The 11,045-nt window shown below is 50.9% G+C and overlaps 1 protein-coding gene across 1 annotated transcript; it reads right to left on the reverse strand.

The window, feature by feature from the left end:
- Window positions 1-342: 342 nt before the first annotated feature.
- ART5 (ADP-ribosyltransferase 5) lies at window positions 343-2,895 on the reverse strand. Its single transcript, XM_044260719.1, has 4 exons — window positions 2,836-2,895; window positions 1,381-1,906; window positions 547-579; window positions 343-446 (listed from the first exon to the last, which is right to left on the reverse strand). The coding sequence occupies exons 1-4, from the start codon at window positions 2,893-2,895 to the stop codon at window positions 343-345; spliced, it is 723 nt and encodes a 240-aa protein (XP_044116654.1).
- Between the last annotated feature and the right edge of the window lie 8,150 nt (window positions 2,896-11,045).

The raw sequence follows: 11,045 nt of genomic DNA on the forward strand, positions 1-11,045 counted from the left end.
GCCAGATCAGGGTAGATGATCTAGTCTCCTAGAATAAACCAGTCAGGAAATTTGATGTCACCACACTGCAGTACTGTTTAATTGAGTTGCCATCATGGTACCACCCTTGCTTGTCCCTGGGAATCCCTACCACACAGCAGGGCTCCCTCCACCCTACCAGGGCCTCAGATCCCCCCACATCCTGTTTGGGAGGGGAGATGACTGGGTCAGTCCCCATCCCTGGGGAAATGGTGGCTAAGGCTGGGTCTGAAACCACATTCCCATTTTGAGGCCATTCGAAGCCCCCTTCTTTGTCAGAAGGCCACAAGTTCCTAGGACTCCTAAGTGGCAGACACTGGGCTTTCAGGGCCCAGCCCCCGAGAGCTGGAAGCCCCCAGGGGCCAAGAGCAGGGTCTTCCAGGAAAGCAGAGAGAAGTCCCCCTCAGAGGTGGAATGTGGCTGCCCTCCTGCTGGAGAGAGAAGAAAGGTGAGGGGTCAGCAGGGCCGGGGTGGGTGCTGGTGGGGGGGTACTGAAGCAGCTGAGGGAGAGGGCAGAAGGATACTCACTTTGTGCAGACACACAGCCACGCCTCTTCTCCCCTGCAACAGAGCACAGAGTGAGGCCACCATGTGGCTAGACCCTCACTCCCCAAGCTTCCCTTCCCACCAGGCCCTGGCGTGGGCCATTCCCCTTCCCAGTCCAGCTCTCCCTTCTCCTAAACACTGACTTCTGACTTTCTTTCCTTTTCTGGACCCTGGGAAATTTCCTCAGATTGCTGACCCATCGTGGCTCCTGGCCTGGCCCCTGTCGCTCCTCCATCTGTCCCTGCCTCAGCACTGAGGGACAGCATGGACGTGTCCTGTCAACTGCATTAAGCCCAGGGAACTCCTGAGATCTGAAGCAGCACCCCTGTCATTTTCTTCTGCTTATCTACCTCTTTAACCAGGTTCTTGTGGTCAGTTAGACTGTGCAGCAGATGGAACCTTTTGAGAACATTTAGAGAACCACTCGAGAATTTCATAGACCCAGAAAACACTTCAAGATCTTCTAAGAGCTGGCTGAACCTGTCACAGAGAACAGTAATTCCGGCTGACTTCCAGCCCTCAACTCCCCCATTAACCAAGCAGGTGTCCAGAAGGGGCGTCCCAGCTTACTCCCCCCACCCCACTGTCCTGCCTCCCTTATGCACAGCTCACCACCCAGGTAGGCGCAGTTAAAGTGGCTGCAGGTCTGATTATAGCTCCAGAGAGTCACCAGGCTCTGGGCTCCAACTTGCGAGAACCTGGTGACCAAGAAGACTTCATGTGGGGGGATCAGCACCTCGCGCTCCTCAGGAAAGACAGACAAGGCCTGGATCGGGGCCCCAAAGCAAGTCCTTAGTGAGAAGAAGGTGGCATTACCAAATCTGCGGGCCACTGCCTCATCCAGGGAGCTGGAAGCAAACTGGCCCAAGCGGACAGAGTCCCCCAGTCTCCTGGGTTCAAAGTGGAGGGTGCCCACACCTCGGAACACCACCTCCCCAGGTCCCTTGCTGCAGCCTCCACTGCCCCGCAGCAGCTGCAGGGCCCGGATGAGGTAGAAATGCAGGGCCTTGAAGGGAAAGTGCCTCATGTAGAACTCCCGGGAGCTGCCGCCTGTCCGCACCGCCTGGTTCAGCTCCCAGTACAAGGTGTTAGATGAGTTGGTATAAACCATGATGGCGATTCCGTGCTGGGCTCTGAAGCCAGGGGGCAGGGTGAGCCGATGGCGCTTGTGCTCCCAGGCCTCCCGGGCTGCTTCCCAGGATTCCCTAAGCAGGGCGTGACGGGCCATCTCCTCCTTCAGCAGGGGAGCTGCTTTCTCTTCCATCTCCTCTGCGCAGCCCACGTATGCATCGTCGAAGGTGTCTGGAGCCAGGCCCAGGGGCAGGATGGGAACAGCCTGGGCCTGTGGATGTAGGAACGAGAGGGGCCACATAGGAAAGGGGAGACGTTCAGAGCACTGGACAGGGGCCATGGTGGCAGATCAGTCCAGAAACAGTATCTCGTTTCTAGGACCAAACATCTAGTGTATGCAATTTGGCAAGAGCTCAAGGGCTTAAATAGCACAGCCACTGGAGGGAGACAGATGTGGGTTCAAATCATGACTTCCCCATCCCAGCTGTGGGATCTTGGGCCAGTTTCTTAACTTTTCTGAGTTTCAGGTTCTCCATGTATAAACTGAGGATACTTCCAAACTCACAGGGATATTGTGAGGACGGCACACATAGATCTTCACTTCTGTACATCGTGAAGGGGTCATTTTGTCATTAGCAAAGTTCTGCACCTGATAGGAAGTGGGGCTAGATGACTTCCAAGCACTGTTCTGGCTCTAACAATCAGGATGCAGGTGATAGACAAATATACAGCCAATGTCCAATGACCTGACCCGGTCCCCATCCTTAGGTTCTCTTCCCCCTTCATGCCACCACACGAGGACACTGTCAGCTCTGAGACTCCTGAGTCCTCTCCTGCTTTAGAAGCCCATATTCCGAAAGACGCTTTGGGGAGTTGGAGTGGAAGAGGTCAAGCCCTGGTCTGGAAAGGGCTGCAGGAAGGCAGCACACAGGGAGCCTGAGAGGCTTTGCCTGGGCTGAGCCTGTGGTGGCAGACAGTATATGAAGGAAGGTAGAGCCTAATAGGACCAGTGGGTGGAGGTGGAGGTTCTGGGAGAGAGAATGAGAATGGAGGTTCCTGAGAAGAAAAGGATTAAGAGCACTAGGATCCTAGAGAAGAGTATCTGGCAGAGCTTTTTGAGGTATCAGCCCCCCAGTCCACCTCTTTTGGGTCTGCCCCTGACCTGTTCCCTTTGTGGCAGGAGTAGGTTCTCCCAGTTACCTGCCAGAGGGAATGGAGGCCGAGGTAGCTGAGAGCCAGCAGCAGAGCCGCCAGCATCATTCCTGGGGGCGACTCAAGAGGACGAGGTCCAGATGAAGAGGGCACCACTGGCGATGGGCTGGGAGACAGAGATCGGGGTCCCTTCCTCTGGGGCGTGAAGGGTCTCCGTCCGGGATCCGGCCCAAGATGGTGTGGGCGGGGCCGAGGGCGGGCCTACGGAAGTGGGCGTGTCTTAGATTTCACTGTGTACCCCGCACAACCCCAGGGCTCCACTCCCCAGATTCCCACTAGCCCCCACGCTCAGCGTCTTCTGCCCGGGGACCCTTGCGATAGTAAACGCGGAGCCATAATTTGGCTCCGCCTGCAGAAAGGAGGGGAAGTAGAGCCAGGGACCCACCTGGAAGTTGCAGGGGCGACAGCGGGAAGGAACACTGACCGCTCGGGCCGGCGGGGGGCTTACGTCCCGGCGGGTGCTGCGCTGTCCCGGGAGTCTAGCCGATCAACAAAGTCCCGCGGCTAACTATAGCCCCCGCGGCGGTAACCCGACACCTCTCTTCTGCAACAACGGACACGGGGTGGGGAAGCGGGAGTGGCGCGGGAAGGGGCCGAGGGGCGTACCTCCCCTTCCCTAGGACTGCGAGTTCTTTCTCCAGAATCCGCTTTGGCTCCAAGCAAACGAGACCGGGTTTGGGGGAGGGACCTGCGAAACTTGGCCTCTCAGGTGGGCCCCGACCTGGTAGAGCCCCAGCTCTCAGCCCACTAGACCCGGGAGGCCCACGAGGGTCCCGCCCACCAAGAACTGTCTGTGGTGCACTCGCTGATTTGCATGCAATTTGCATATGGCCCACTCATGGAGGTCACGGGTGATCCAGCATCTGAGCGGCACCCGCCCGCCCCCTTCCCTTCAGTAGGGTTGGACCAGCCCTCTGTCTCACACCCTGAGGGGCCAGTCCCTCTCCCTCCACAGACCCTCTCTCTCTGGACCTCTTAGACCCAGGTGACCCCATGTTTATAAACACTAGCTTTTCCCCTCCCCTGCTGTGGGTCTGTCTATAAATAACCTGGCTCTGAGTTTTGGATGCCCAATCAGAGGTAATGGGAGAAGGGACCAGCTGAGAAATCAGTAAGCAGCTCTGGGGACAGACAGCTTTCTGGCAGCCTGAGCCCTGGGGGGGGGGGTGGGAGGGTTACTCCCAAAGTGGTCAGGGGAGTTGGGGTCCCAAATGTCAGGATTTAAGAGATGTTTCCTGCTGCTTGCTGGGGCTGAGGTGAGCACAGAAAAGTTAGACTGACTTCAGGGCCTCCATCCTGGTTTGGCTCATTCATTTAGCTCCATTCCCAATGCTCCGTTCCCTCAGGCTGTCAGCCAAGTAAAGAATTTCCTTCCTCTAGAATCCTGCTTTCTCCAAAAATCCTTCCTACATACCAAAAAAGACAAACTGTGTGCCTGGGCTTGGAGAAATGTGGAGAGGGAGATGGGGAAAGTGTCATCCCCTCAAACCAGAGAGCTTGTCAGGCAAACACAGCCTCTAAACAAGTACTCTTGTCCTCTTCCAATGCGATGGACCATCCCAAAGATCACCTAGATCAGAATATCCATTCCTCTATTGTTCACCATTACTGTGAAAAACCACATCTTGACTCTTTATCCTGACTGCCTCTCATCCTGGAGGGCCCAGAGCACCTGCAGCTGTTGGAACAGAAGATACAGCCTGGGACAGCCAGGCCTGCTGAGACATGGCCCTGGTACCAAGTCCACTGGGATCAGGGCTTTGTCCTCTTCCCACATGGAGGTGCTTCTCCTATCCCCAAATGTGGAACTCCAAAGAAGGCCCCAAAAGATGCAGTCATATTTCGTCACGGAGCCAGGGTCCTGAGTGAGGCAGAAATCCTCCAAGATCACAGAGCAAATCAGTTGCTGGCCAGACCCGCCTCCTGAATCTGGAAATTCCTTCTTGCACATTAGGGAGTCTCCATGCTCACATAATAGGAACACAAAGTAAGGAGATAATGAGGACAGGCTAAACCCAGTGTGGAGGTGGTTGTTCCAGCCAGGGTCCTCGATGCCTCAGGCCACCTTCTCTCTAGCCCCAGGGGTTCCTTTCTTTATGGGAGTGCACTGGCCCAAGGCAGACTGGGCAGAGGCTAGTGTTCCCAAGCCTTCAGGAGACATCCAGAAATAGATGGGGGAGTGTCACATTTCTGAGCAGCTGTGTGGGTACAAGCGGTGGGGGACTGACAGTATAAAGGAGAAACCTGCCTTGCCCCTGTCCTGGTGGCCATAACTGGAGAGCAACACCAGCTTCCCTGAAGAAGGCCTAGGTAAGGGGCACACCACCCTCCTCCTGGGTACAGGGCAGGGAAAGACTTTTTTTAAAGGGGAAATTTGGGTTATTGATGATGGAGTTCTAGGAGTCAATAACAACAGTTTCAGGGCAACTTTTCTCTTATTCTGTTCAGGCTGCTATAAAATACCACTGACTGGGTAACTTATAAACAACAGACAATTATTTCTCATAGTTCTGGAGGCTGAAGGTCTGAGATCGGTTTGCCAGCATGGTCAGGTGAAGGCCCTCTTTCTGGCTTATAGCTGACACCTTCTCATGATGTCCTCACATGGTGGAAGGGGCTAGGGAACTCTGTGGGGTCTCTTTTATGAGAACAGTAATCCCAGAGCTCTCATGAACTGATTATGTCCTAAAGTCCCCACCTTCTAAAGCCATCACAGGAGGCATTAAGATTTCAACATATGAACTTTGGAGGGACACAAACATTCAGACCATGGCATCTTTGAAGGAGAGGTCTAGGATACCTGGAGGTTTTGGGGACTTTGGGAAATTGGGGGGTTCCTGAGGAAGGAATTTGGAGTCACATCCCTAGAAAGGAATGTTCAGTGAGGGTCTGGATGAGGAGAAACTGTGCCCTGAGCAGGATGAGAGGAGAAACAGAAGGGTGGGTAAGATATAAAGCACCTCCATCTCCTCCCCTCCCATAACCACCCCATTGCTCTGGGCCCACCTCATTCCCCCCCAACACTGCTCACCGAAGTCCTCAATCTACCTGTTCTGCAGTGGTCTACACTATTAGCTGCAACCAGAAAGCCTCTCAGACTCAGCAAACATTCCAGGAGACCTCAGCTGTGCCCAGCTTGGGCTGAGCTCTGGAGACATGGCACAGGTCATACCCAGTCCCTGTCCTCAAGGAATTCACCAGCCAGGAGGGGAGACAGACACATCAGGGCAGCACAGTATGATTAGGACAGTGACTGAGAAAGCACAGGGTGACTGAAGAGCACAGATAAGTCAGAGAGCTCCCTGGAGAAGGTGACCCCTGAGCTGAGTCTTGAAAAGTGGAAAGCAGGATGGCAATGTGTGCAGAGCCACAGGAAAGGAAGCAGTGGGACCTCACCTACAGCTTTGTTCTGTTCTGTAGAAGCCAAGCCAGGGGGAGGGGGCTGGAGCACAAGGCTGAAGAGGTCATGGAGGGCTAGGTCACAGGGCACCTCAAATGCCAGCATGAGGAGGGCTCTGTCCTAAGGGCATGGAGGGAAGTTGTGTTTTGTTTGTTTGTTTGTTTGTTTTCCTTTCTAGATGTGTTCTCATCTTTTCCCTCATAATTTTCATCTCAGCATTTTTACCCTATATGCTGAGGTATTTCTTCCAGTCGGGTTTAGCACAGAGGATTTTAAGCAGGTAAGCAACCTGACCAGTGGGGCTTTAGAAACACCTGCTCTGTGGTGGGTGGGTCAGCAGGGGTGACAGTGGAGACTGGGGCGCGGGGCGGGGAGGAGGTAGGGGTAGACTGAGCCATGAAAGGGACGGGAAAAGGGAAGGAGCGTCTAGGCTAGATCCATATTGTGATCAGCATTAGTTGGCAACTAATTGAGTGTTTGATGAATGTTCGAATGTGCTTGATGAAGTGACCGTCTTGGGTGACTGGTTGAAAAAGGGGTACATTATATTACATGAGACTCTTCCCAAGGCAAGTCAACAGGAATCATCACAAGCTAGATGAAGCCTAAAGAGGAATTATCACAGGGCGGCTGGGTGGCTCAGTCATTAAACATCTGCCTTCGGCTCAGGTCATGATCCCAGGGTCTTGGGATCGAGCCCTGCATCAGGCTCCCTGCTCAGTAGGAAGCCTGCTTTTCCCCTCCCACTCCTCCTGCTTGTGTTCCCCTTCTCGCTAGGTCTCTCTCTGTCAAATAATAAATAAAATCTTAAAAAAAAAAAGAGCAATTATCATAAGGGTACCAAGGTATTTCATGGGACCCAAGTGAAGAGCTTCTAGAAACCCAAGGTGTCTCAGTCCACCTGTGCTTTGGCTTCAAGCAACCCTCTCTTTGCTTCTTGGTCCTCTTTTTCTTCTTTCTCTGGCATTCTCATGTCTTCTCAGACTTAAATACACCCATCACACAAATGTCTCATCTTATTATCCATTCTTCTATCTTTTGGACATCTGCCCCTTAAGAATCCACATGTGCCAAACTGAACTCACTGTTTCCCCTTCAAATCTAATGGTTCATTCATTTTTTTGTTGAGCACCTATCATGTGCTGGGGTGGGCAGCTGTGTTGGCTGTGTTGGCAGCCTAGAGCATGAAAACCTCATGTCACTCTTGGTTTTTCCCTCTTCACATCTCCTGTGTCCCATCAGACACCAAGTCTAGTAAATTATACCTAGTGGTTCTGGGTTCATCCTCACTGCCAGTATCTTAGGCCACACAATTCAATGTCCTCAGTCTGATATCAGAAGCCAGACTTCCCTATCTCAAGCCTCTGAGCTCTCTCTCTCACTGCCTTGTTTCTGCAGGGCAGAGATGGGGGACAGAAGCAAGGGCAAGAGAGTTGGCTTAGTGAGTTTTTGCTGTATAACCGTTTTGCTATGTGCCACAAAATCTCAGTGGCATGCAAAGATTTATCCTTGTGCTCATGGGTCTTTGGGTTGACTACCACTTGGCTAAAGTGAGTTTGATCGGTCCTCTGCTTCATGTTGCCAGTCTGCCTGAGCTGACCTCCTTTTGGCAGGCCGAGCTCAGGTCCGCTCCTTATAAGGTCATTCTGGGATCCAGGCTAACGGAACAGCTCTGGGCCACATTGTGATGGTTTGTGACCCAAAAGACCCTTTCTCTTGGTTTAGATTCCCCCAAAAGCAGACCCAGAGACAAGGACCTGGGTGTAGTGAGTTCATTTGTAAGTTGATCCCAGAAAGTGAAAGAGTGGCAAAGGGCAACGGAGAAGAAAGCCACCCCCACCTCTGCCCCACAAACAAAAGTGTGTTAATGAGCACACTGTGACCACTGGGATCAACTGGGGCTTAGTCCTCCTGGGATCCTCAGTAGGAAAGGGAATCTGACTACTACCCCTCATTGGTTAAGGGTTGTCCCTGGAAACATTAAATCCCCTGCACATTTGGGCTGCCCTGAGCAAGTTTACAGGGTGTTGGAGAAAGTCCTGGACACAGAAATAATGTGCAGCAGTAGAGGTGGGGAGCTGGGCAGGAGCTAAGGTGTCCGCATGCATGAGAACTCTCCACTGCACCTGTGTGTGGACTTGCCAGGGGCTGAACCATCAGCACTGACCTCCAAGAACCAGAGGGGATTGTGGAGCAGGACGTTTTAATCTGGAACTGGGGGCAGAGACACTAGCACCTGAAATGTATGTGACACTGTGTGAGAGTGTGTGTATCCATTTTCTGAGGAGAGAGTTCAGTTTTCATCAGATTCCCAAAGGAAAAGAACCACCGACTGTCTTACATTGTAAAAGGAGGAAAACAGGAATACCTGAGAATCCACTTATATGTGCACAGAGGATCTTCGGAAGGATACACAGAAAATGGGAATGTTGGTCCCCTCTGGGGAGATGGGGTGAGGAATTAGTGAGTGGTGTTTCACAGTGAACTGTGTGCCTTTTGGACTATTTAAATTTTGAACAATGCTGCCCTATGACCCAGCAATTGCACTACTGGGTATTTACCCTAAAGATACAAACGTTGTGATCCAAAGGGGCACGTGCACCCAAATGTTTATAGCAGCAATGTCCACAATAGCCAAACTATGGAAAGAACCTAGATGTCCATCAACAGATGAATGGATCAAGAAGATGTGGTATATATACACAATGGAATACTATGCAGCCATCAAAAGAAATGAAATCTTGCCATTTGCGACAACATGGATGGAACTAGAGCGTATCATGCTCAGCGAAATAAGTCAAGCGGAGAAAGACAACTATCATATGATCTCCCTGATATGAGGAAGTGGTGATGCAACATGGGGGCTTAAGTGGGTAGGAGAAGAATCAATGAAACAAGATGGGATTGGGAGGGAGACAAACCATAAGTGACTCTTAATCTCACAAAACAAACTGAGGGTTGCTGGGGGGAGGGGGGTTGGGAGAAGGGGGGTGGGGTTATGGACATTGGGGAGGGTATGTGCTTTGGTGAGTGCTGTGAAGTGTGTAAACCTGGCGATTCACAGACCTGTACCCCTGGGGATAAAAATATATATTTATAAAAAATAAAAAAAATTTACTAAAAAAAAAACAAAAAAAAAAAAAAGAAGAGGACCTGAAAAAAAAATTTTTGAACAATGAAAATGTATTACCTTTAGAAAATTAAAATTTTAAAACAGTAAAAATTAAAGTTAAGATTGATCCTATTAGTGAGCAGAGATGTGAATTAAAAAGTAGATACCATCTGTGCCCACTGGTTTAGTGAGAGTTCAAAAGAGATCATGATAACCAGCCCCGGCAAAGATGAAGAGGAAAGGGCACACCCATTTACTGTTGTGGAAGGGCAGACCAGGGCCGCTGGCAATTTGGCAGGGCCAAATAAACAATTCATATCCTTTAAACATCATATAACTTCTTGATATCTTTCCTATAAAAATATATATGGCCACAGGTAGACAAAGATTTCCATACACCGATGTTCACCGAAGTATTATGTGTAATGTCAAAAAATGTCAAAAAATTAGGAAAAAAAAACCATCAATAAGAAAATGGCTGAACAAATTATGGTTTAACTACATTACAAAATCCCATGCTGCCATTAAAATGAATAAGGTAGATATGTATATCTGAATGTATACATGATGTAGAAGGAAGTCCTCGATAGACTGTTTCTTGGAAACAAATGTTACAGGATAAGTATGTGAAAGCATGTTCCTTTTTCTTTTTGAAAAAAGAAAAATGACAATAAAAAACAAAACCAGCCTGTGTACAGAAAGCTATGTGTGTATGCATATTTAAATATTAAATTATTTGCACATACACCAAAAATGGCCCTAAAGCACACTATTATCACGGTAACCGCAGGCACCGGTAGGAGTGAGAGAGGACGCGGAGAGAGAAAGAAGCCTGGAGCTTGGACTCTGATTCATTCATACTTTTCTCTTTTCACTATGAGCAGGCATTAACTTCGTAATGAAAGAAACAAAGAAGTAGCCGCACTGGTTTAGAAATTGCTGGGACTCTGCCTTCTTGGAGCCTCCCTTCCCACTCCATCCTCTCCTCATCTACAGGACCCCTCACCCCCCTGGGGGTCTACACCTGTCCCTGCCCAGGAAGCAGTTGAGAGCTTAAGGGAGGAGGGCTCAGTAAGCAGCAGGACTGCGGGAGGGAAGGATGGCTGGATCCTGTCCCTGGAATAGCTCCATGGCCCCACCAGCTGGCCTGTCCTGGACCTGTTCCAGCCTCACATCCCCCATGGGGTGAAGCCCAGACCTCTTACTGGGGCAGTCAAGACCTTTCACGACTGGCTCCAGTCTTGCCAACACTCCCTCACTGCAAGCTCTGCCACGCTGGACAAAATGTCTTTCACTTTTTACATCCAATACCTTGGCTCTTCTCATTTCTGCTGCCCTAGATGCCTTTCCCACCCCAAATCCCACTCCTCTCCCAGTCTCCACTGCTTGAAGGCTTATTCTCCTATTCTCCCTGTAAGATCCTGTTCAGATAACGTCTTCTCCAGGAAGTCTCCCATGTTCCTGCCGGCAAGAAGGGTCCTCTCTTTCTCTTAAGCCTTCATTTCTTTCTTTTCTTAAAGATTATTTATTTATTTGATAGTGAGAGAGCAGAAGTAGAGGTGAGGAGCAGAAGGAAAAGCAGACTCCCCACTGAGCAGGGAGCCTGATGAGGGGCTCCAGCCCAAGACCCTGCGCACATGACCTGAGCTGAGGGCAGACACTTAACCGACTGAGCCACCTAGACGC

Source organism: Neovison vison, chromosome 7 (assembly GCF_020171115.1).
Source record: "Neovison vison isolate M4711 chromosome 7, ASM_NN_V1, whole genome shotgun sequence".
Classification (NCBI taxonomy): domain Eukaryota; kingdom Metazoa; phylum Chordata; class Mammalia; order Carnivora; family Mustelidae; genus Neogale; species Neogale vison.

Bases quoted from the DNA above. Each gene is read 5' to 3' on its own strand.
- ART5 (XM_044260719.1), bottom strand. From the start codon at position 2,895: ATGATGCTGGCGGCTCTGCTGCTGGCTCTCAGCTACCTCGGCCTCCAT. The intron at 1,907-2,835 runs GTAACTGGGAGA...CTACATCCACAG, and splicing joins GCCTCCATTCCCTCTGGCAG to GCCCAGGCTGTTCCCATCCT. The intron at 447-546 runs GTGAGTATCCTT...TCTCTCCAGCAG, and splicing joins TGGCTGTGTGTCTGCACAAA to GAGGGCAGCCACATTCCACC.